At 40.5% G+C, this 27445-nt stretch overlaps 1 protein-coding gene across 2 annotated transcripts; it reads right to left on the bottom strand.

Moving 5' to 3' along the window:
- Positions 1 to 8488: 8488 nt before the first annotated feature.
- LOC136448349 (neuropeptide FF receptor 2-like) lies at positions 8489 to 25768 on the bottom strand. Of its 2 annotated transcripts, XM_066447762.1 has the most exons (4): positions 25667 to 25768; positions 10866 to 11407; positions 10526 to 10625; positions 8489 to 10406 (listed from the first exon to the last, which is right to left on the bottom strand). In XM_066447762.1, exons 2-4 carry the CDS (start codon positions 11182 to 11184, stop codon positions 9725 to 9727), a joined length of 1101 nt encoding a protein of 366 aa, XP_066303859.1. In that variant the 5' UTR covers positions 11185 to 11407; positions 25667 to 25768; the 3' UTR covers positions 8489 to 9724. The 2 variants fall into 2 exon arrangements, with proteins under 2 accessions (XP_066303859.1, XP_066303857.1); XM_066447760.1 differs by lacking the exon at positions 25667 to 25768 and having other exon boundaries at positions 10866 to 16353.
- Between the last annotated feature and the right edge of the window lie 1677 nt (positions 25769 to 27445).

Below are 27445 nucleotides of genomic sequence, written 5' to 3'. Positions count from 1 at the left end.
GACAAACAACATTAGTCTTCGCCCTGACCTCGCTTTTAAGTCAGAGAAAAACTGTGTTGACCGTTACGGTCCTGAAAAAAAGCAGGGTCAGTAGGTAGGGATTCTCTCTGGTTTTTTTTTGGTGTTTTTTTTCTTTTTTAGATATTGGTCGAAGTGATCCAACAAGTACATTCTAACATTGTGAAACTGGAATTCTTCAACATCATAACGTATTTACATAGTATATCAACAAAAGGAACAAAGAAGTACAATGTTTACAGTTGAAGGTCTTAATCTGTTGACAGAGAGTGAAATAAAGCAATTTTTCAAGAAAATACGTAAAACTTCTTGGATTCTTTTTTTAAATTTTCATCACTCAGATTTCAAAAATTTTGTGTACCTTGTTAACAGTCGGACGGTCGACAAAAACGGGCTAGGAACGGCAGGTTTTGCTTGGTGTTTTTTTGTTCCCTAGGCCTCACTAGTACATGTTCGGCCACACAGATATCCCAGCCTCATTCTGAGTTACCATAGGTTCCAGATGCCTTTACTACGTGACACCAATGCATTCCGCCACGTACATGTACATTGTCAAGGTACCCTCCGCCTTTAGATGACGCCTGTTGTATGTGCTGTGCCTGGAAAATCTCTGAAGGTCATGCCTGGGAGAACAGTTAACTTGCCTCTGCAAGGCCCATCACGGTTGTCGTTCAGATTCCGAAGAGAGTAATTTGCATTCCGACAGACTGGTCAGGAAACAGGATAGCCCGGAGGTTTGAATATTTCCCCTCCATCTTTTAGGTTGAAATGTAACACTTGTGCATGTAAAAGTCAATGAGATTGAGGTGTACAAAACATTTAGGCCATGTAAATTTGTTCCGTTTTGATGTTATCAGGTTGCATGGTGGCTTAAAAGAATATGGTGTCAACTCCAGCATTTGTTACCGAAACGATATCACCTTTATTAAACATGAACCTTTTCGTGATATATAGGCAATCTTCTCCAAGATAAAAATTTCTGTATTCCGTGTATTTCTCTTTGGGGCGCATATTGTATCATAGTACAGATGATATTCTGCAACGTAATATAAGCCTAGTGACTGTGATCCATTTGTCTAATGCCTCTCCAATGTCACGTACATCAATCGTCCTAAGCTTGAATCAAAATCCTTTGACTTCAACATTTATTCTAATAATCCTATATTGTGTAATTACCAAAAAGGCTTGCATTGGCTGAGTTTTTGCCAGACATGCCACTACTTAAAGCAGATAATGAATACATCGGTATCTTATTAACTTAGACGGAGAGATTCCTCGGGATAAGAAATCTTAGAGATAATTTTCCATTTGAAGACAGTGAATGATGAAGCATGTAATGTCTTCCGTGAAAGTTTTTGACGTCAGTCAGGCGAAGATATTGCTATAGACAAAATCTAATCGGTGCATGTCCTGTGATAACGCTAGGCTTTTAAGATACCATTACTGGCCAATGGCTGGATACTTCATGTTCGCGGTTACGGTTTGAAATGAAAGATAACCAACCTTACCGATTCTAGGATAGCCATGCCACATTTTGAATCATACATTTCATACAAGCACAACTGGAGATGAACATATTATCTTTTCTGCCATATTCCAGTTGGCGTATATGCCTTTTACAACATAACACATGCTGAATGTTTTTTTAATGTAAAACGAAACCATTAATCTACTTTTATTTCAAATTAGTTTGTCCTAACCTGAGGAACTTTTGGGATGCTCGTATAGCTCGGATCTTCTCTCTCTGACATTGAAGCGGGGTCCACAAGGACTCAAGGTAGAGACGTTCTACAAAAAAATGCAGAGCGTATCCCAAACACGACTCCGAGGACACAGTATTCTTCACTCCTGTGGTTAATGTTGCGTAGCTAATAACACGGGGGAATCCCTGAATATACCCGCCATTAACTCATGGATGATTCATTACCGCTCCTTCTCCATTTGACGATGTCTACGTCAATGTCGACTGTTGAAAGCAAGGCTGTTCAGGGTCTATTGGGAAGGTTAGTAATCTGGAACAACTGACGTAGGTGTCAGCTTTGCCAGAACTTTCCAATCGGGAAACATTAATGTTATGTTCGAGTAAAAAATGGGAATATGACTATGGTCATTTAATCCACCGAAGAAGCTGGCGGTATAAGTTAAGTGTTGGTGTTTGTCACTGTGTGGACTTTTCTGAGTGAACTAACTAGTTTTATGCTTTAAAGTTGCAAGCAGTTACAGCAAACTTTATTCATGACATATGTGAACATTATCGAGTTATTCTTCAGGCCATATACATTCTGCATATTCTAACGGTCTAGAACAGCATACGCGCTTCGTTACTTCTCAGACACAGTTCGATTGTTCCAATGATGTATAGCTGGTGCTGTTACGATAAAGTGCCTGTGCTTGTCTGGACGATATATGCTCTCGCTATATCCATATCGGCTTGAGTAGACATCGGTACGGCGACCTTCCACATATAGCTGCCCTCTGTCTCCGAGTTGATCTCCTCGGTTGTGGTTGATTGACGGCGTGGCGTGGACTTCGTGTGTTCTGTCGGCATTCCTCAATGTTAAGGGATTACCAGGACAACCGACGCGTCACATCGAACGATGAAGTCCATCCAGCACAGGCCAGCTCTTTCTCATTTCACTCTCCATCTGCTCCTATTGAAAAGTTCTCTGTGGTGCACTTTCTGTGAAATCTCTGTGCGGCCAAAACAACCCAGACGTTAAATAAGATAGGAGAAGAAGCCGTGTTCTAGCTACTGAATGGTTGAAGAGTCGCATTCCATTCTAGACATCGCTTCAAAGGTAACTCTATTTGGTCCTAATCAATATGGAGTATTCAAGGCCATTCGCGGTTATGCTGCCTTGGCACTCTTGCCGTCAAGCAGATCTAATGGTGGCAAGACAATGTCCAATGAATAATGTCTTGGCACCGTTAGACCTGCCTGGAGCTCAATGTCAGGGTCACATTGCAAACCAGGACAAATCCAGAATGTTTGAGGAAACGAAAAATAAAAGTATGTATCAAGTAATGCACACAACTTATGTTGGTGACTATTATGTTTTGTTGTCTTTTATATCATACTCTTCATTCCCGCAAATTGCTTGGCAGTTGGACATGTGACTCACCTTTTGTGTCGTAGCTTTTTCAGCAACGGTACCCTGCCCTCTTACTGTAATGCCAAGCCGATATCAGTAAGCAACCGAATATACGCAAATGGCTAAGGTAATGAAACGTTCGATACTCATTATCAACCATAAATCAAGCTCCCGTCGCCTCTCAGGAAGAATTGCTTTCGTTACATCTGGCAGAAACACGTTATCTTAATGCGGGCTATATTGCACATCTGGCCCTGCATTGCACTTGACCTGGAGGGGAAAGTTGGAGATCGAGGTCCCATTAGACTGCTTCCGCTGGCTGTTGCATTAGGGTACACGTCTCAGTTGTAATGTCTTCCTGGCGCCGAGGTGGTTGATAGCTAATGTTGTGTGCTCTTGGCTTTGGCCCCGTAGAACGTACTGGGACTTCTTTGGCTTAGAGGTCAGTCATACTGCATCTTAGCCACGTCTTGTTTGGTGTTTGGTTGGCTCAGGACAAAGATGTCCTGGGTTTGAATCTCCTGGTATGAAAGGCACTTCACGTGACTTTATTTCCTCATTCCACTTAGGTGTCAAAATGGGTACCTGACCTCGGTAAAAGGCGGTGGAAGGAGAGGGATGGGCTCCGCCTTCCAATACCGTGCCCTAGACACAGTGGATATAACAACCCACTGCACCTACGGCCTCAAATGGCTATGGGACTACCTTGACTTTTTTTAGCATAACGAATCCAACAGTTCGAAAAGGGATACCTATATGATATTCCTAACAACTTTTAGTTGGAGTCTATTCTATCGGCAAAGGAGACCGCTGGCTAGAACTACTGTAGTTACTACTAAAACAAATTACAAGCTGTGAAGTCATATGTTTGGTAATGAACATTATTGTAGCATTGTCCTCTGGTTTCCTTGGATTCGTCCAAAAATACAGATAAACTCAATTCAACGGCAGGCTTTTCTCGCAACAGAAAGTAAGAAATGGCGACGCGCAGGGGCAATTCTCGCCATGTCTGAACAAATTCAGGTTAAGGTTTCTAGATTGTCTCCATTTCCCATGTCTAATGGATAGCATGGATGTGGTTATCATTAGCAGTAGGCCATACCAATTATATATGTGTTATGCGCGGACATTCCGCTAGTAGTCTTACCAAGCCTGTGTTGGCTGGAGACGGCTTTTTTGATGAGACTGTTTTCAATACGATTCTCTTATCACTCGGCGCGTCTTCTGCCTGAAGAGGATTTTGAATAGAAATATTTCTGTTTATACTGTAATCCGTAGGTCTCAAACAACATCTTATAATCACGAAATAAAGAAAACATGTCGAAATCGTATCAGGCAATTGTTCTGTATCCCTCTCAAATCATGGCGCCATTGAATCTAGTTATGCATATGCAATCGAATAATGCGTTTCTTCGTTCGCTCAGGCCCTTGTAGTGCCTAGTTTCATTGCTGTTCCAGTAGCAGTGTGCATTTTTAAAGGGGTTGCTAGCTCTTCCATTTTAACGTGCTCGAGGCGCCTCCTCGAACACGGGACCTCCATTTACCTCCCTTCCGAAAGATTGAATCATACAATTGATAACTGCAAAAATCCCTCTATTGAAGCAAATAGATAACACTATGGATACAAATGAATATTGTCAGAGTGCAGTAGACACGTATCGCGCTGGGGGGCATTCTTATCACTTGATCGTGAGACAATATTGCTATCACTGTTCTACCCAATTATACGCAAGAAAGGACCTGCGTCAGAAAAGTTTAAGATGGAGAAACAAGCATCTCAAATCTTTACATCTCATATGTAGTAATTTGTCTTCGCTAGATATTTCTACTTATGTCATACCTGGGCCTGATACGGGTGTTCCGGACCGTGTGATAAGTATCCGTATCACATAGGGTTCGGCAGTGTTATCACACAGGCTTCCATAGAATATTTCGAATGCATTTCGGGCGCACCGGTTGCGCCGCCGCCTCAAATACGAATACCGGATTCGGAGGTTGGAATCTATGTTTTTACAGTTTTGTGTTTGAGAAAACAAAACTCCCTCAACTTTTGGCGCATTCCGCATTGAAATGTGTGTTTTCTCAGGTAGGTATGACATAAATAAAATACATCACGTTGTATTCCGCATCACCCTCGGTCCCAGCCCTCCCGCGGGTCGGATCCTACCCGCGGTCGGGCTGGTACCTCGGGTGATACGGAAAACCCCGTGTTGTATTCTATATAGATCAGTCTACATTCGTTTGACAACAATTACGACGTGATCTCTGTTGGGCGTTTTCCGGTCAGACACCACAGCTGACATGCTGGTTAGGCCCCAAGTCCACTAGACGGCGATCATAACCTTGCTGCTACCTACTGGAGGGTGTTAATAATTGAACCTGAAAGAGACTGACATATAGATGTGCATGGCATTGTGTTGATATGGATGTGATATCTATCGACACAACGAAAGTAGAGCGACTTTCGTGAGGTTTTCTACAACTGTGTTCAATTTATGACTACAGATTCTTATCTTTATAATTATATCTAAAAGTGAACTTAAAAATCATACATATCCAAAAGGTACTTTTTTTGTCCGTGCCTTTCCTTCAACACTCAATAAATTTAATCATATGCAATTTTGTACCTTTCCTAAAAGTTCCCTTTAATCACCCAGACTGGTACGTCATCATCACGTGAGCGCAAAAACTCTATTGGATGAGTTTCAAGATCAACATCGTTTGCTACAAGTACAAGCTGACCGATGTTTCTCTCGGGATAATTTGGATGTTTGTATTCAGTTTGCTATTTACATAATTTAAAAAAAATCTTGGATACTTTGATGCTGTTCTTCTTGCTACTGACCCTCATAATCAACGATGCCATTGTGCTCCACCCATGTGCACTCGAATGTGCAGGTGCGCCATCTATTAATCGAGCTTTGAACTGCCTCTATGTTTTCTCAGCTTCTCTTAGTAGCTGAATACATTTACGACGTCTGTGATATGTTGTTATGCAATGTGCTGTAGTGTTGTGGACTTTATGTAGTTTGTATGTCTGATGTTGGAATGTTGTTTGCCTGCAAATTTAGTATGTGCGCTAATGGACGTAATAAAGTGTCTTAAGTATCTAATTTGCCGTTATGAAACTGGTTGTAATATGATTATCTCCATGAAAAATGGAGATATAGTTTTGGGTGTGTCTGTCTGTGTGTGTGTGTCTGTGTGTATGTGTGTTTGTGTTTCCGCACTACTGTCGACAGCATAACTCCAGATGGATTACGCTGATATTTGGTATGTGGGCAGGTGTTGTAAAGCCGAAATTCAAGGTCGATTTTGGGACCTCTGGTATGTGACCTTGGTACTGCAGCAGAATTTCCGTTTTTGTATCTTTTGACCTGGACGTGCTGTGGTCTTGATTTTTGGGTGGCAGATTACTTGTGACGTAATAAAGAGAATTTGCATAAACAGAATAGTTCATGGAGATATGAGGTCACGTAACTCTTGTTTTACATGCAAGAATCTTCCTCTATCAATCATTTTACAAACCATAAAATCATAAGGGAGGCTATGATTATCTGTAAGTGTATGTGTGCTGCACATGTACACATTGTCTCGGTTCTTATTTGGCTTTTGTTGTGACCCATGTATGTCCATATTCTGTTAGTATTTGAATTTGTAATTTATTTTGGAAAAAACAATAAAGAGAGAGAAAAAACATCTCGTACAATTTAGACGGAGACGATATCGACTTCCTACCATCTATGACCTTTTGACCCTTAGCTAAGTCACGTGCTCCAAGCCATCGGGTCAGTTATCCTGAAGGAGACCAGAGGTGGGGTCAGAACTTGATTTGTCGAGTCTGATACTCTAGTCCTTTCCGTACTCTTGGTAGAAGTATATGACATTCGACATTGTATGATGCAATCCTTTATTGTGATTACTAGGTCATAAGTACATGCATGCACTGCTTCTCATAACGTTGTGACTTATATTTACAAACCACTTTGCTTCCATTTCTAACTATATGAATACAACAAGAGATACTACGATTGCAAAATTGAATAAAGAACTTACAATTTTTCAACTCTAACCGGATTTACAACGAACCACAACTGTGTCATTTCCGATAAATTACACTGGGACTTCCCCAACGTATGCAGATTGGAAGCTTTTAATCTACTTATTCTTGATTACTATACAAACTTGAAGCAAATAACATTACTTACATTACATTGCTTCCTCTCTAGACAGAAATCACAAAACAAGAGTCCGTAGGACACAATTCTCCGTGAAGTATTTATAGTATGTACAAGTATTGACCCACACAAATTGCATCTCTGCTCAGTCCAAATAGTGTTTTAGAGCAAGTAAAGAAAAAGTGTTTGTTTGTCTTTTTCTTTCAATACAGGAGTGGTCAACCTGCTGAAAAGTATGTTTTACAGCATGGCACAGATGGGATCTAGAAATTCCGGGAAAAGTCACAAAGTTAGATCTAGATGGCCCCTTTTCAATTATCAACGAACCATTCAGCCTTACAAGTTACAACTACGATGCATCAGAAATCACAAATATGCAGTAAATCCTCTTTCCACAATTTATTGCAGGCCAGCCTGATCTATAGCTATCAAGCTATTTGCAATAAAAAAGGCAAATCTATATTATCGTAACATTTCACGAAGGTCAAAGGTCACCGGATCTAACCACCCGGAAGTAACACTGGCGCGCGCACTTTTCTGAGAGATATTTCTCAACAATCTTTCATCCCCTGTGTAAACTTTTTACATTGTCACAGCCTCCGTATTATAAACTACAAGTGTGGTAAGTTTGAAGGTCCAGAGATTTGCCATTTTCACACTGTGCGTAAAAATACATCGTCCGTCCCGTGCGTACATACTGTATGCGAGTTGCGAGGGACACGGCATACTTAATACACAGACTGGAGCTCACTCGGCACATGTTCGCAGCCAAAACTCACAATTCCCGTTGCCGCATTGGTATGTAACTTGGTATATCGTTTCCTAGGTTGCGTGTGGTGATGCACGTTGTCTATTTTTCAATGTAACAGTGACTATACGATCACAGCGGGTTGGAAAGAATTATACCCCGTATCTGCCTGAAGTATTCTACTCAAGCGGAACGGATTATAGCACGGTGTCTACGACAGGGCAGTGGGACATAGCATTAATTATAGGGGTGCAATTACAGTATTGCATTTACGATAAAAGTAGTTACGGTGTAACTAAGACATCGTGCATCACCACACCCAACCAGGCACACTATATGCCAAGTTACACACCGATACGACGACGGGATCGTGAGTTATAGCTGCGAACGCGCAAGCAAAAGCAATCCCAATACCCCAGAAGGAGGTCACACCTCCTTCCCGGAGTAATAATCAGAGACATCTGGGGGTAGCATTAGACATGAACCCTTACATAAGACACAAAGCTTGTTTTATAATATCTACATAGATGTATACATTTTGGCTTACTAACATTCAGCTTAAGTGGAAGATCCTCTAAATGGATTACGCCTCTGTCAAATATACATGTGTCCTGTATTGTCATTTTAACAACTATATAACGTTTTTGAGCTCAGAATTAGTCATGATGAATCATGTTTTGATGCTTAACTTCTAATTACCGACATTTTTAATCCTACGCTTCGTCATTTCTAAAACTCCATGGGAATAAGTAATAGAATAACAAGCAACCACGTCTCTCTGCCTGATCGATGACGACACAAAGAAGTATAGTTTTGCATATTGTCTTTAAGTTCTAGCCTTTTCGAATACTGTGCTGTCACTGCGCAGATATGACGATTTCCGGGACTTGTTCGGCCGTATTCTACCAACGCTCAAAATATCATACATACATTGGTTAGTAACGTCACATATACTAAATAGGACCAACTTACCGGGCTATATAAATGCAGAGAGTGTGATAAAAGATATGGTCTATATATACATCAGATTGCTATGTGTTGCAATCGCGCAGCCCTTATACAGATCTGTAATAGGAATGTATATAACAAAGACATGTACATAGCTAAATGCATTGTCGAAGATCACAAATAGAATGACCGATAATAAAGGGTACCATTGACTATCTCCTGCTACAAGTCGCTATTACATTTTTATATGCAGTAATGACATTCTTAGGTCATGGTTAGAGCGCACTAACCAGAAGATTATCTATTGTGGTTCAATCTTTTAATTTTTTTTACTATCAGTATCGGTTATTGCATGTGGCTTAAAAGCTATGGATTCTTCACTCACTATTCTAGAAAGATGTTGGGGCTCTATGGCTATGCACCAAACATCTATAGACACGGATGCGTATGCATATACGTATAACCACATGTGCATGTGAATGAAACGAAAAATACGGGATTTAACTGAAAGGTCTGGGCCACATTCTTTGAACGATCGTCGCACGGTCCCCGAAGGAGGGCGTTCTGGGATAAGCCGAGCATGTTCTGTGCCAAATTCATCTTTTGTTTTTTTTGTACTGCAAAGTCTGTCTTAGATCCTTGTCGGTGATTTATTCTGTCACAGCCTGCTTGGAAACTCTACATCGTCAGAATCGTACGACAGCCTACGACGAATGTGACCGCACCGTGAGTTCTTCATTCTAGCCCTTTTCGTGACGTGTCGTGTGAGACACATCGCTGAGTCCATTGGCGTATCGTCTCGATAATACCAGTGACATGAAGCCTTTGCGAAAGTTTGGATTGAAGTACCCGTATATGATGGGATTTACGGAACTGTTGAAGTACGATAACCAGTGGGCGATCGGAAAAACGTAGATGTAGACGACGTGTTTCTGACTGGGAGAGAGTTGAGTAAAGTCATTCAGCAACATGATCGTGTGCAATGGCAGCCAGAAGAGGGCAAACAAGACCACGACGACGATGAGCATCTTGATCACCTTGATCTTCTTCTTCAAGATTGCGTTTTGGGCCTCCACGGAGGCCCTCTGTCCTGGCGATGATTTGAACCAGACTTGATATCCGATCATCATGTACAGAGCGAGGACGATGCTCAGCGGAGCTAGGTAGCAGATGATGAAAAGGGCTAAGGAGTAATACTTGCTGATGTCTTCTTTTGTCCATGAACCGGTTACAGGCCACTGTTCATCACAGTAATGTACTAGGTATGTTGCATCTTCCTGAACATCCTTGTACACCTCATCACGGTTGAAGATCATCAGCGGTAGACTGACCACGATGGCGAACATCCAAATGGTGATGACGCCTTTGGTCATGGCAGTAACTTTGAGTTTGGGTTTGGTAGGAAGGACGACGGCATAAAACCTGCAAACAGAGCGTAAAGTGTTGTTTAGCTGTATTGCCTTATCAGATGCTTTCGCAACTTTGCGACTCACTGTCTTAAACAACGAAAAACAGATTAAAACAAATGGAGACAAGGTTACCTGTCAACCGCAATCGCCAGAAGAGTAAAGACTGAGGCCACCACGGAGGCAGTGGACATGAAAGGGACCAAACGGCACATGACATCTCCGAATGGCCAGCCTAAAAAAGGATCGAAAAGAGAAATGCTTAGTTGATAAACTTTGGAATGCAGGTTGAATCATCGAGAATGGCGAACATAGTAGTCACGTGAGTGCAAACACGATATTGCTGACGATGGAAGGAAACTTGGTTATACATTTTGTTTGACCCTTCCCTCATGACCTCAATGAAAAGCGGCCCGCAGACAGATTCTCATGAATAAACAAAGGTTCAAACAGACAAACAAACAAACATACTTACCCATCACCACGTTGTCCGCCAGAGTGGCTGGCATGCAGAAGATTCCCACCAGGAGGTCACTCACGGCCAAGTTCAGGATGAAGTAGTTGGTCACCGTTCGCATGCGCGGGATCTTTATGACGACGAAGCACACCAGGGTGTTGCCGACCACACATAGGGCGAAGATGAGGAAGTACGACACTCCAAATAAGGCAATAACTGGTACGGACTGTTTTAGACGTGTGATTGTAGATATGTTTACATCGTCTGTCACATTTTGACCTACAGTGTTGTTATTCTCAAGAGCTGTAGAGTTTTCGAAGATGTCGAATGCAACCATCGTAAAACAATTTGGAATTGTTGTGAATCACGAAAGAAAGGTGATTTGTGTTATCTTTTTGATGGTACCGACAAATGAGTATTTCTCTCTGAAAGTATATGGAAATACTTTGGGTCTTTTTATTTTGCAATTTTTCAGTCCTTCGATATTGCTTTTGGATATTTTCTCGTGAAGAAGGATCAGCACTCTTTAACTGCGCAGGGAACACCGGAGACCTGAAAACCTGTAACAAAAGGAACGAGTTGTGTGAAATGACTTCTATCAAATTGACCTCTATTTTAGCGTCCTATGAACAGAACGTCTTATGGTGTAACACACGACTTACTTAGCGAGGTCTATGAAACAGAAACGTGTGAGTGTAGCCTTTACCTGCGTGTCGGTGTACATTGCAGTGTCAAATTCAAATGTCATCGGAGCAAAGTCATCATATGTTAAATCTGTATCTGCATCTATATAGCTGGATTTTCACTCTACGGCAATTCCAGGGAAAAACGAACACATCAAAGCATAACTGTTTCTTGTTTTTCTCCCTTAGTCAGTACTTGATACTTAGTAGTCGGTACGTCCATCAGTTTGTTAGACATCTTGTTCACCATGCATAGTCTGGACAGTAGATCTGTTTTCATTTTGGTGACACTAGCACCTGTCGTAGTTGTTCTTATAGAATCTGGCAGCTTGGTTCTGTACTCTTTATTTTCTTTGATAGACTGCCGATGGGACCACCTCCGGCCCAACCTAAGATAGAATTACGATGCCATTACCAGGGATATATGGTGGTATTCCCTAATGCAAACTGGAGTCATCGGCTCCTAAACAAGTTCAGAATTGGTCTGTGCCCATCTTTTATTTATTCATGAACGTTCCGTATAATGTTTGACGGAAGCATCCATTGCTTGTTTTCCACTGTGTCCCTGAACTCGCTGTTGGTCCAATTGCTTTCTGATGATCACGAAATAACCTTTTAAGGTACCATGATTCGTCTTTATAGAGATGAGAAGTTTTAGTGGTGTCCCTTGGAGGTTATGCCCTTTTGGAAAGGTCAACACTTCAGCAGAGATCCGATCTACTTGCGTCGTCTTCCGAGGAATAAGATAGATTGAGGTTTCAAACTATTGGTTGTCATTGCTGGTTGACAAGTATGGTACACATTTAAAAGTCGATTAATTTTTTTCTGTAATGTAATAGTTGCATACACGCAAAGAAATTTATTTTACAACACAAAGTAATATTTACCACGGCAACACATTACTGCCAATCTCAGAGGTAGTCTTTATTTGAATTATTCTTTTTTCAAATGACTTTGTAACTCCTAGAAGATGCAACTTTTTATCGGCCCCTATAGACACAAAATGAAAGTCTCACAACCATATTCGACCGTGGCCCTGTAGCCACTGTTGTAAATATAAAGCCTGTACTCAACGCCGTGATGTGTTTCATGAGGGACACTCACAATAATAATGGAAATTTCCATTATACATTCCTCGGCAATGATCTCAACGCCAGAGAGGCCCAAGGTTACACCGTTACTTAGTGGTTGAATAGGACACTAGCGTCAGCACATAACAAGAACAGCCAGAAGGTTAATGTTATTATGCATACTAATGGCTAAAGGTTACAAGTGTCGAGAACAGCATATCCTGGAGCTGTTGTTATGAACTAACTTCTGGAATAAATGAGGCAAAAATAACTGCATGTGACAAAAGCTGTTTTTCACTTCTGAAATGCCGTGAGTATTCAATGCTCGACCAAACTACGGGGCATATCCAAATATTCTGCTCCCTTTTTGCTGACGTCAACATCATTGTCGCCTATGCATCCCTTGATAACTCGGGGAAAATGCGACCTTTGAAAACCTGAAATGAAGAGGAGACCTTACGGGCATCAGACATGGTGGAGTAATGATAAAATCGTGGTTCCATTACCATCTCCGGTTTCTCAGAGTGTCTTCTTGGACAGGTTCCAATAGAAATGTAAGTCGTAGCTCCCTCGTCTAGTGTATGTGGTGACGAGAGACCTATCTCATGGATCAGAAAGTAACTTGTAGACAAATGTTCTGTCAACTTTGATAGCGAAAGGGAATATTCGGTACCGTGGGGTTTGACGGCTTTTATTGCTCACAAAAGAGTTGCTGTAGACTATGATCAATGATCATGTCCTACAACTCAACACCCACACATCAATTGGGCAAGCCAGCAAAAGTTACTTCAGGGCAAACATTTTGTGCAAAAACTTAGAAGACTTAGCTCTGTGTTTCCGTATCACTAAGTGAATCACCAACATAAAGGACTTGCAACAAAGTACATTTACAGCCAGAAAATAACCAGAACAAAAACGGCTAAATAGTGACAACCTTTTCTCTTGTCTTTGCTAAAATCTAAATGTCCGCATCGACTGGTACACAGAAATCACTTTGCACTAGCCTGTTCCATCTTAGACTTGTTGCCAGAGGGAGTTTTCCTGTTAGATTTATGTTGGTATCGACCAGTGACAGATCCGGTAGTGTCAGGGGCGCTACATCAACTTAGGCCCGCCTCCCACGTCAGGGGAAATTGCACTCGTGTATTAAAACGGACAAGTTGAAAGACAAGCCGGTAAGATGGACGTCGTAGCGGCATGTTCGCAGTGAAGCCGTATTGATCCGAGTTCACGTCTGATGTGCCGTTACACCAAGATCTAACGGGAGTTAAGCTTTGGTGTTTATCAAACATACCATTACCTAGGACAAGCTCAGAGACTTTCAATTTATTCATGTCATGTCCTGACGCGATTTCCGTGTTAATAGGTCACTATATTTTCACCGCTTTATTCAAAAGAAATCATATTATTTCTGATATAAACAATCAATGTTTTACTCCTGTGCATTATCATGTAATCCATGTTCCATATTGATTGATTCACTCAGATAAGATAGCCTTTGGTTAACGTTATAGTAATGTTATTAACCTTGATCTTTATTACTCCTTAAGAACTTGCCCTACATTACACTTCATACAATTGTTCTGCAATAACGTTTGGCTGATTGATTGATTGATTGATATAATTGGTTTTGTTCTTAGACAACTGCTACGGAATATATGTACATAGAGTGGTATATACCTTAACTTTTGAGTGGTCATATCATAAACCAATGCACAGACATGAAGTCGGCATGTAAATCACCTTATATATATTCAATACCAATAGATATACGAGAAATAGAACTCTCATTTCACGAAAGATGTGTGGTCAACTGCAATACAGCCGTCCGATGATGATGATGATGGTGGTGGTGGTAATGATGATGATGATGGTGATGATGGTGGTAATGATGATGATGATGATGATGATGATAGCGATGATGATGGTGACGTACACAACCCCCTTTTTATATACTCAAGAAATACTTTGGCGGACCATATGATTAGTCCACAAATAAAAGTTGTGCTACATCTTCTGCACAAGTGGCCCTCAGTGACCTTTATCAAAGTTATTGCTCTGCTTGAAAAATAATGGGGAGACATTATTGCTGCCTCTTTAATTCGTGAGTCATACATGATGTACTGCAAACACCACCGTAGTGCAAAGTAACCATGGATTAATCATGAGTGACAACATTGCCTTTTCCTTAAAGGTTGCTTTGAGTTAAATGATAGTTGAAGTGATATAGAATGAATCGAGATAATGTGATTTGCCAAGAATCCGGTTGATAGTTTAGAAAAGAATGCTCATTAAACCTGGAAGTGGCTGATAGTCCTTATTGCAGAAATCTAAAAGTCCTTTTTTCAGAAATGCTAGAAGCATGATAATAATCACACTTTTGGTGCATGCTTATTAGATGGTAGAAGGAGTCACGTTAAAATGGAATTCGAATTGAACTCTCCACTTCATCTGAGGAGATTGTGTTAACACCATGGGAGACGCTTTCGAATTTCTTAAAATCGCTAATTAGATATTTTAAAAGGCACCAGGCTTTCTCTCTGCATCTTTGTCAAATATGTCCTTCCCGCATAAATATCTCCAGTCCTGTTGACTTTAAAAAAGTGGTTCCAGACTAGATTTCAGATATCATATAATTTTCATTTCACAGAATGACCTTTAGCCCTGTAACACAATGTGTGTGCGTCACTGCCTCTGTATGGTAATAAAAGGGAGGCCGACGACGTCAGTTATAATGCCAATTTTCCACCGTGGGCTTGGACCGTTTAATTGTTTATCCTTGAGGGAGATAAGGCAATCAGCACTGCAGGACTGTCACTAAAGCCCATCCTAGTCGTCAAACACATCACTCGTTAAATATCAAGGCTCAGCTACCCGTCAAATGAATTGTTCTGCCAGATGAAACATATGTTGGTAATACAATAGACTTTGTGTGGGGGTTAATTTGTGATTTATTAGACTTCTTTTACATCAAATGCCATTTCAAACGCTTGGATGCTTTTGGCGTATCTAAAGACAACTCGTGACAGAAGATATCCAGTACCTTTATCATCTATAACGTCACGCCGATTGAATCATTTTTTCCTGACGCAGTGGAAGCTATTTTTGCCTGAGAGCTGAGAGAGTCGTAGACTGGTAATGTTTATTTTAATCAAAGTTTATTGCAGAACAGTTGCATCAAGTACAATGTATGGCAAATGTTAAGACCGATATACCATTAAATAGCTGGTCTTTTTGTTTCAAAAATCAAACAGTTGACCAGTCTTCCTGCCTTTTTCAAGTTGATTTCACCCAAGCTGACGTCACACTTCCACTCAGGTCAAGTGACGTACGCTTCAAAGGTGAGAAGAACCAGAAAACTGGTCGAAAGCTTGTTAATTAGCGGTTTTAAATATGGTATAGATTTATTATCTCCATGAAAAATGGAGATATTGTTTTTGGTGTGTCTGTGTGTCTGTCTGTCTGTCTGTCTGTGTGTGTGTGTGTGTGTGTGTGTGTGTGTTTCCGGGCTATTGTTGTCAGCATAACTCAAGAACCTATGGATGGATTACGATGATATTTGATATGTGGGCGGGTGTTGTAAAGCCGAAATTCAAGGTCAATTTTGGGCCCCCTGGTATGTGACCTTGGTACTGCAGCAGAACTTCAATTTTTTCATCAGATGCAGTGCTTTACATCCACATCCACATCTACAAATATCCTACTTGCCGATTCACCACAGGTTCCTCAGGCGGTCCAGACTGTGATTGATATACAGGTACCCCCAAGTCACTATCTAATGGGTAACTGAATAGAGCGGAAATGAAACGAAGAGCTGCGATATATCTCATATTCAGTTACATGTCGCTGCGGTTCGAAAAGGTCAAAAAGTGCCGTCTTATACTGAGGAGGTGGAACAAATTGAATGAGGAGAATCCATCACATCTTGATAGTATTACATGGAGTTCAAATAGATACTGTTATCGGAAAGCATTATCATTAATCATTTAAACGAGAAATCTAGTCAGAAGTCATAAGGTTCATTCTTATTGCGAGGATAATTTCATCACCACTCAAAGAGTTCACCCGCTGGATCATATTACTGTAACTTTATAACCATGTTGTATGCAAATGAGGCGAGGGAATGTTGTTCAAGGGTATGTTTTGGAATTACGTTGTGAATAACGTGACGTCGTAGACACAGTGAATTGCTCATTCCTTGAAAAGGACTGGAGTTGGTCAGTCGAGAATTTGGGCAAATTTAATTTTTGTGTTGGCAATTACAGTTCAACCTTGATTCAGAATGTTTTAAATTCATGAAGCAAGTTGATGGTAGCGTATCAGTTAGGCCATGTTGCAATTGATCGATTCGATTAGTCAGTTTCCAAAAAAGGTTTTTGGTCTTAACTGTAAATCATGCACCAAATGTGCAAAATGAGCAAATATATATCGTAAATTGCAAAATAGATATCTGAAAACGGATACTAATGTTGTAGAATGCAAAGGTCAATTCTAAAGTCTAAGAACAAGATTCAAAAGTACAAAAATGAAGAATCTATTGTTTGGTATACTATATTCTTGTTAAGTCATAAATTTAACCTTCCTGGCGACTTAGGCAAATAGTAGTGGACAGCCTGAAGCCAACCGTACACACACATACGCCACATCTCCAGAAAATACGATGTAGCCGCATAGTTCCCGTTCACAACTTTATTCAAGCCCACACCGACTAGTTTCCTGACGACTTGGACCGAATGATGAAGGCAACCTCTGTTTTTGCCAAACTTTTTATCATTCGCGCGCTCACATCAGTTTTAGAGTTCCCAGAGGATGTCACCCACATGATCGAATCAACACGGCCTTATCCTGAAGCCTTAAGCTTGTCCTTGAAAGATTATTAATCTTGCCTGAGCCAGGCGATTGCAATGTGATCCTGCCCGGGCTCAGGTGGCCGTTACACCGATAACGGCAGAGGGAAGTGTCTCGGTGACATTTGACAATAGCGCAGTTTCTCATTATCGCCCTCGAAAAGCACCCAAGACGTCCTAATGAATAGAGCTGATCGGTTCCAGTGATGGAACAACCATTGGAGGAAATTGATGAAGTTCGGTTTGTAGGATCTGTGGCTATCTGTGAGCTGGAGTTTAATTGGGTTTAGTCAAAGTCCTTGATCAATGCTAATGTTACATTTCCCAACCCGCCCCTGGTCGGGCAGCTTGTGGGAAGGAAAGGTATGATATATAAGACAACAAAATACTCAAAACGTAAAATCATTCAATTATGAACATGCTTTGTGCGTTGTATGATGTCAGATGTACACCGAAGCACTGCAAATACTACATATGCCATTTCATGTGTGTTCATGCAAATAACGTAACTTTGAATTGGCCCTTGGTCGTGATCATGACTTAGTGTGTTTTTCATATGTATTTATAGCTGGATACTGAAAAGATGGTGAGATAATTGCTCAATAAATCACATCAGTGTCTTCGTTCACAACTTTAATAAATACTGTGAAGTGTTATTAGAAAACCAAGCAATGATGAATTTGACTGTCCGCCTATACGCTGGAAATATCCAAACAGTTGACATTCAGTAGTGGCCAGAAAATTGCTCAACCGTTGTGCTATGTGACCTTTTTAACCTAACGACGTGATATGTTATATATCATCGGCCGTGTTATTTAGCAACGGAATGGAAAGCATCCTCATTGGCCTTGTAGCAGGTAACCTGATATGAGTTCAGACTTTAGAATTGTTACTTCTTCTCCACCGTATATTGCTAACAACAAGGTAATGCAAAAACACAGATTTAGATTTAGGTTTTAAATGAGACAAACTTCGACTGTATATGGAATATATTTGCAACTCGTACATATTTAAAATTGTATAATACGTTCCTTAAACCTCTTGTGATAGGAAAGCTGTCAATTCAGACTATGTGGCTGCAAACAAGCTTTCATTCCATGGTGTTGTTGGTTGGTGAAAAAACAAGTCCACTAGTAGTGCCAGTACATGTACTTCAATGTCTGTATCAAGATTTTGTACTCAAGTGACTATGGTGTAGGACATATCCTTCATGCTGGGTGGTTGAACCGGGCCGTTGTCAGGTAAAGTTGAATTTGAATGTGTGTCACGTAATTTTGTACGTTATATTCATGCACATCTGTAGGTTTGACTCCTCCGGATCCAATATGACGTGGCACCTTGAACAAACCGTTTCTTCTTAGTCTCATTTCCATAATCAAGGCTTCTCCTAAAAGCCCTGTCGGCTTTGCCCTTGCATTTAGATAAATTACCGTAGTCTCCTATTACCGTTGTCATTTATCTGACACGCAATTCATTTCTATGCTTTTTGTTCATTTGGATGTCTTCCAAGTAATTACGCCTGCTCCTGTAACACCCACTCTTAAAATACTGCCACCTTCAAGTCCACTCACACTTTTTCATTCACTGCAAATTGAAAAACAGACGACGACACTTACACTGTACGTAATCTGCATACACTGCTATTTCAAACTGGAATGATGAAACGACACACCATGAGAATATTGGAAAAATACATTTTTTGTAGGTGTATATATATATATCACACCTATGTCAATTTTGAAAGTTTTCTAATTTCGTTAGCTTTTTTCTAAATGTTGTGTTCCTGGGCCTTTGCTAAAATGTTCCTGAAACATAAAAGGTACCGACTAGCTAGGTCATGATTATGCAGGCTCTGTAAGCTTCCCTTTCAATTTCAGCGAAGGAAAATTGTCAGGAAGCCCTGTTCTTCTTTTATCCATTACGATTTTGCCTTCACCATCCGGTTTATGTTGTGCATTTTAGTATTCAGGTCTGTATATAATAAAAGGTGATTAAAGGACAATTGATACAGAAAAAAGCATCAGACAGCGAAAATATCCTCCACTGAGTGTTACCACTGTAGGCTTCTGTGCAAGCCATACAGATTTAAAAGCCTTCAAATCGACTGTTATTATGTAATTTTGCTTTAAAGGCTGACATGCCTCTATTGCATCTGCTGCTTTGAAAATTACCTGCCTTCCTATACTTCAAAATGCAAACCTACCATAAAGTTGCTCTCACAAGAGTGAACTGACACGGTGATTATAAATGGTAGGGAACTTATAAAACTTTATAAGGCATGAGCCTGCACGAGGGAATCACTTATACGCATTCAGAATTTAATCAAGATACATAAATCTGTTGCGACGTCAAAAGCTTCCTGTGAAGAAACAAAATTAAGATATTAGTCAAGCCCAACTTAGACGAATATACAGGATTAAGGTTAGGGGTTACTTTCTGCTGCATCAAGCTTATTCAATCCGCCTTGCCTTTGAAGCCAGAGTCACATATAACTTTCATTATCTACAGGTCTAATGCGACATAATCCTGTGACTTTGCGCATGCCTTATTGCAAGCCAGGTTTGTGTGTTTTACTGATTGAATTTAATGTTGTAGAAGCATAAAAGATAGAAAAGGAAATTTGATTTGGTTTACTGATTGTTTGGAATGAATGCTCTATGACAAGAAGGAAATTAGAACCATTCAATCTATGAACGATGCAAATAAATCTTAGGCCGATGTGGTGATTTTTCATTATTGTGAGGTCGATAATCATGATAATCTTAGTTCTAGACGGGCTGAACTATTCTTATCGCAAGTTCTTTTCTGTTCGCACTTCGTCTTTTGTCAGAAGTAATGGAGCAAACAGTTAGTTACATGCATCAATTTGTGAGTGAAGGCGTTCAGCACAAAGGCCGGCGCCTATTGCAAGCAAACGGCACGCATTGCAAGTTAAACGTATAACGCTATTGCCAATAATTTACCAATGAACCTTTATTAGAAAATTGAAAATATGCAAAAATTTTGAAAATGACATTTATTGATAGGGATCAGCTGCCTTTGCGAGACTGTTTTCTTTTTCTTTCGGGGATACAACAAAGAACAGATCTCCAATTCAAGATTCTCGAGCACCTTTGGAAAATATGCAAGAACTAAGAAAATATTCCTCCTTGAGCTTTTAAAACCATTTCCTTTGTGTACACAACTGAGAGTAAAGGACACGGGCTCCCGCAATGCCTAGGTCTGTGAGGCGACAGAACACTCATTTTTTCAAACACATCACCTTGGTGAAACCGTCCAACTCGGGACTTTGTTGCTTTAAAATCTTAATGGATTTTCAGGGACACAACAAGCGACACATTTACTAGCAGTATGGCGAAATATAAAAAAAAGTCTAGAAACGTGCCATCTTGAGTGAACCTTTTAACTCAGAACTTGGTCACAACAACGTCCCAGTGGATGTACAGAGGCTACAAAAAGCCATAAGACGGAAACCTAAAAACACGTATTTTGTCTCAGAACGATGTCCTAACGACGTCCCTGTGGACACGCAACGGACGCAAAAAGCTGTTCAGTTGCATTCTAACGAGTGGGGTGCAACGATGATGTGTATATATAGGGGAAGCGTCATTTTAATGACGTCCTCCAGGACTAGGGACTACCGCTGAGACCAAATCAGCATCTGTGACCAAAGGCCAGTTTCCTACCACAAAGTGCCTGTCTTTATTCATCACCCATATGAGACTCGTTTATCGGAACAGGCCGGAACTGGCTTCCAATTACTAAAGCAGCGGGAGCATTGCTTTTTCTTGCAATGCTTCACCCAATTTCGTAAAATGGTACACCTCCAATGGGACATGAAGTTTTCTATGCTCCTCCATTTATCATAATTTGATTTGAAAAACCCACAAAGTACAAACAAACAAACCCACAAACATTGTCCCCCAAACATGATGCAACTCCAAGAAGACATGTAGTTTTCTTTTTCTCGGGTCTTCCATTTATAAAAAATGTGATTTAAAAAAAACACACACCTAAACCAACTTTCCAAACCACTCTGACATTTTCTGACAGAATTGGAATATGTTTTTTGGTAAACATTGATCAATTGTGTGCACGCAGAGTATTTTGGCCTTCTATAGTTGTTGCTATATAGAAGTAGTTGTTGCCATCTATTTCACCTGATGCACCTGTTCGTTCATTCTTCTCCAATCCTTTTTAAAGTCAGACAAGACAAGACAGAGATATCAAATAAATGTTCATTTTTGGTTTGTCAGTAAGATTACTTTGGAAATTCTAGCAGTTGATTAGTCCATTCCAATCTGCCAGTTCCCAAAATATATTATCATTTTGGTTCATGTTACATACATGTACATACATCACTCGAAATGCCCGGAAGTAATCTTCGAATCTTAAGCCCCCTTCTCACTGGACCCGCGGCACGCTGGTGGTGTCGCTGCGTCCTGAACTGGATTTTTGTTACCCTTGACTTTATAATGGGAATATCATTCAAAACGCACAAGTATGACCAAGAAGGCAACAAATCAAACGAAGCTTAAAAAGATTCGTTTTTTGTCGATGACCTTCGTTGAGTGTTTTGTCAATTCGATCGGCCGTAGCGACGCCGCCAGCGTGCCGCGGGTCCAGTCAGGGGGGGGGGGGGCTTTAGTTGTAGGGATTGCATTGTCTTAAACATTTTATCAACTGTTCCATCAAGAAGTATCCACAGTTCTAATCTAGGATACTTAAGGAGAAACCGGCACCAAGTCTCCACGGAAGACAATTACCTTGCAGCAATCGGTGAATGCTGCTATCTAATAACATCTGTCTATCTTGATTAATTCAGTAAGCCCTAATTCGTCAAAGAGCTTCTGAAGCCGTACCATTTCATTAAACGCTGACACGGGGTAAGGCACCTTTGCATGGTACTGACATTGAAGTGATTTGAACTAAGCTGATAAGATTAGAGAAATGCAGACCGTTAGGGAACCTTGGGGAAGGGGAAGATAAAAACTACTGATGTTAGATGTCTGACCAGCGAAGTGAAGTGATGATCGATCACTATCCACCTTTCAAGGTTCTAGCACTGAACCCACAGAAATATGCGTGTTTTTTCATGCTCATTCACTAATCATGTGCATGAACACACTTACAACGTGTATGAAATATATGTACATCGCATCCCCTTTGCTTGTTGTTGCTTATTGGAATGACACACAACACTAAAAGCTGATCAAATACAATACATAATCTGATTTCTAAGTAATATTTTCTCGCAAAATCACAGCATACCCACGAGAATTGCTGTTGTCTGGCACGGAGAGTCAGACAGACACGTATTATGGGATAACCAGAAATTCCCTCATCGTAAGCCTTACAGTAAGGGTTAATGCTTTTGAGAGCTTGAGGTCAGTCTACATTCGTCACAAAGAATGTGGGGGTAAATACGGTGAACCTATTTCTTTGCCGCAATGCGCACGCACGAAAAAATTACAAACGCGACTACCACATCTTATGACTTCGAGGCTGTCAAATCCAGATAGAAAATCATCAATGGACGTTCCATATGTTATATCGAAGGTGCATGCTTTCAGCGGTTACTGCTACAAATATGAAAATACATTTTTCGTAAACAATGGTGCAAAAGATGCCCGTGCCATCTATTTCAACTGCTTACACTAGAAACTCATCCGAAAGTCAGATTCAATAACCGTCCATTGTTCCATCGCATTAGCAGCGGCCTCGCTGGTGGAAGTAGCTGTCATAGACTTTGCTTTATACATATAATCATTTCTGCTGTACCAATGTGTAGGGTAGATGCATTCTATCATTTTCTGTATTTGAAAATTCAAAAGTAGTTTCAGCATGATGATGTATAAATGATTGTGAAAGTGGACCGTGAAACCTTGCTGTTGTTCAGATCATGTATGGAGACGGGGTAGACAAAACATGCCCATCAATGTGGCGTCGCGGTGGCGCATGCGCAGTGGCAGGGTGTTTGGCCCAGAACCTCGAGGTCTTGGGTTCAAATTCGGGGTCCCCTGATTTGTCTCGTTGAGGTTGAGCCCTTGGGAAAGGCATTTTACACGACTTTTACCACTTCACTCAGGTGAAAATGAGTACCTAGCTTCGGTTAGCGACGTCCCTCGGATAGGACGTTAAATGGAGGTCCCGTGTTTGAGGAGAGTCACACCTCCAGCACGTAAAAGAATCTTCTACGCCTATCGAAAAGAGTAGGGTCCTTCCCGGTATGAGTGGATCAAATATATCAGTCAGGGTATGCAGCTTGTACTGTTCAGTACAGACCTGGTGTGTTACGCCATGAGGCAGTTAACTGGGTATGCAATACAAACGAACAAACATCTTTAATATCGCCATGTTGGACTTCTCAGTCACTCTGATGACTAAACAGGGGATTACGTTTTTCATCTCATCTAATGATGCTGTCGTCATAAGAAAACTTCATTAGAATTGATGGTTGGGTGGAACATATCGTTGCAATCACGAGTTGCAAACAACGTTTGCTTCACACAATACTGCAAAAAGTTCACATTGGACTGATTATGTGATATTATTGTGCTGGTGATTCTTCGCAAACAATCTTTGCTTCACATAGAACTGCAAAAAGTTACCGTAAGACTGATACCCTTATGATGATTAAAAAGATTACCCTAATCAGTTCATCTAACGATACTGTCTTCGAAGGAAAATAAATTAGAATTTTATGATTGATAAGTGGTTGGAAATTAACGTTGCAATCACGATTTGCAAAGAAAGTTTTCTTTATGATTCATAAAACTGCAAAAAGCTCATCCAGGACTGAAGTCTTTCTGATGATTAAAAAGAGGATTACGCTAACCCGTTCGTTGGTGGTTTGGAAGAAATCAACGTTGCAGCGACGATTTGCAAACAAAGTAGATCTGAAAAAAAGGCATAGGACTAATGTCGCCCTGATGATTGAAGTGAGGATTTGACTAATACTAATTCATCTGATGAAGCTGTCATCGTGAAAAATTATATGATTGATGATTCATAGTGCTGCAGAGTTCACATAACACTGACGTCGCTCTGATGATTAAACAGAGGATTTCGCTAATCCGTTCATCTAATGATGCTGTCATCGTGAAAAAATTATATGATTGATGATTCAGAAGAAATCAACGTTGCAGTGTAGATCTGCAAAACATTTGCTTCACATAGTGCTACTAAAGGTTTACATAACACTGACGTCGCTCTGATGATTGAACAGAGGATTAGCTCTTATCCATTCATCTTATCAGGCCATCTAATGATGTTGTTAGCGTGAAAAAATGAATGTGGTTTTCTGATTGATGAGTCGGTGAGAATGAACCTTGCAGTCACGAATTACAAACAAACTTTGTTTTACATAGTTCTGCATAAGGGATGGGGACAGCCAGCATCCTGTCAAGTTTTTTGTCAACCGGGCCGCAAGTTATGACAAGTAGGAAACATTCATTACCTTATTGTTGGAGAATACGTGAAAATCAAAGCTCTAGTCACGATTTGCAAACAAACTTTGCTTCGCATATAGCTGCAAGACGAATGAAAACACCCTTTCAAATGGTTTGTCAACTAAGCAACTAGCCATGACAGGCACGAACCAAGCATTACAGGCATGATATCTGATTGAGATTAAATACAAATATAAGCTTAGATTACATTACATTACATTAAGAAGTCACCACGTCAATGAGCTGCAGAAGTGTTATGTTTTTCAGATATTTTGGCAAATCTGACAACAAACTGATCATATTAGAAGGACACTGACACTAAAAAAGGACATTGACACGAAAGGTAAAAGGGATGTAAAGATAATAAAGCCTGTGGGACTGGTGCGTTTATCTATACGCCAGATTCATGATAAAAACGACATATTAAGGCGAAATAACGAACGGTAAAAGAATATCTATTTCTTGCCACCGGTCAACAATACTCTTAAAGTTACAATCGAATCTATGATTCTTCATATGGTCACCAAATGGCTGTTTCCCCGCTTGTCTCATCGCGATCTTAGTATTCTTAGAAAAATTCGCCTGAAAATGTTAATTTGAAATGTAAGTAATCACTGATGGCCTGTAATACTAAATTAATACTTCCGTAGGATCAATTCATTTCAAGCCTTACCGTTGATTAAGGTAGTGTCACAACACGACAGCATTGCTATTACATCGCTTTAGAAAATGTTTAAAACAACACCTACCTTAGCGCCTACACCTTACCTGGTTTACCGGGAGACGCTGATCTTTCCACAAGCGGCAGCAAGCCGGAACACGGAGTTATACCCGTATAAAGCAATAGAGCTAATCATACCCATCCAATGGCAGCGCGCCTCTACCAGAGCATGAATATTCTAACGATGCCGCTGGATCGTGCAAGACCAGCAAACCATCCTTGTACACCCGTAATAGAACGATTATTGACTGAATTGGTTTACGTGCGTGTCCATCAAAGTGCAACTATGGTATGTTTGTACTAGAAAGGCAATTAGACGGCCGTGCTAGTAGACAGGGATGTCATCATCAGCTCTCTGAATTACAGTTAATCATATAGACTGCTGCCGAGACGTAGGTCAGTGAACTCCAGGTTATCTAAAGCACGAGCTTCGAGGAAGGCTGATTTTCTTGCTAAACACTGAACCCTTTCACGGACGATTGAAGCATCAGGGTGTCTATTCCCCGTACCTATTTAGCCTGGAGTCCAGCCTTGTTAGCTTCGGCCCGCGCCGATCCGCTAGCCAGCCAGCCACCCAACACGTTGGATCTTGGGTGGTGGGCCAAAGCTAGCAAGGCTCTAGACTCCAGGCTAGTATCTATTGGGTTATAAATGTTTAATCTACACATACGTGCATATATACACATACCGTGTTTAGACAGTGGTTTAGAGGGTGTCAATTTTTCCCACCTTTCTGCTTGAACGTTTTTAACTAAATGCAGAAATTGATATACCCTCATCATTTAAAATTCATGTCATATCACTAGTGACTTTACTGGGTAGAATGCGAGGTCTGTGAAATACATACTTCACGTCACAGTAGATTTTTTGTTTCTGTTCTTACGATCAATCTTGCACGAGACCAGATGTTCTGGCCATACAATGTAATCGAGTGGCCAATTTAACTAATGAGCCTGCCTTACATCATTTTATAACTGACTGCATGTTAGCTGCATCGATAGAATGGTAATTACATGTCGATGGATACAGATGGTGGTTTCGGTTTCAAGTGTATACAGGGAATCTTCTGCATATACTAGCGTCCATTTGTTGTTAAATTTTGATTCATTCAACTTAGCCTAAGTAAGCAATGCAGACAAATTCATACCTCTCCTGAGTTAAGACAAACCTTTGACAATGAAATCTATCTACTCTTAAATTTTGACATGATTACACAAAAATCGAAGAGAAGTCGAACCCAATTGGATTTAATTGTTGTAGTAACTCTACCATGTATGCATATATCTGATCTTTTGTTGTGACCTGCACTTAACCCATCGGGTAGATATGTACAATAAAGGTCCATCCATCCATTCATTCATTCACTGCCACTGTACTTTGTGACAATATTTTGTATTGATATGTATGTCTTTCACTCTCAGCATTGCTCTTAGATGTTCCTCGATCCCCAGCATTTGTTGCATCTGGATGCTGTTTTGATTATACCCGTAACAAATGAATGGTGATGTTTTTGTTATGTCAGTAGTTGCTTGTAATCTGTCTCAATTTTATCCGTACCTGCCGTCAGCTTAGGGCGCCATGTCGACTCGCATCTTAGACTCATGTCCTTATCTATCCCTAGCAAATAAAGTAATTCACACAGGGGAGCAGTTTTTCATTCATAGAGCCGTCAATTCGACAACGTAAAAACCCTCATAACGCGAGAATAATTGTGTTCAGTGAAGCGTAAGAGACGAAGATGCTGATGGATTGTGAAAGTTCAATATATTTGGCAAGCCATAATCGCCACCGGGACTGGGTATCCGACGGCTCAATTTTCATGGAGT

Source organism: Branchiostoma lanceolatum, chromosome 14, assembly GCF_035083965.1.
Source record: "Branchiostoma lanceolatum isolate klBraLanc5 chromosome 14, klBraLanc5.hap2, whole genome shotgun sequence".
NCBI classification, from domain to species: domain Eukaryota; kingdom Metazoa; phylum Chordata; class Leptocardii; order Amphioxiformes; family Branchiostomatidae; genus Branchiostoma; species Branchiostoma lanceolatum.
Note: the sequence above shows the minus strand (reverse complement) of the source record. Positions and strands in the feature narration are given on the sequence as shown.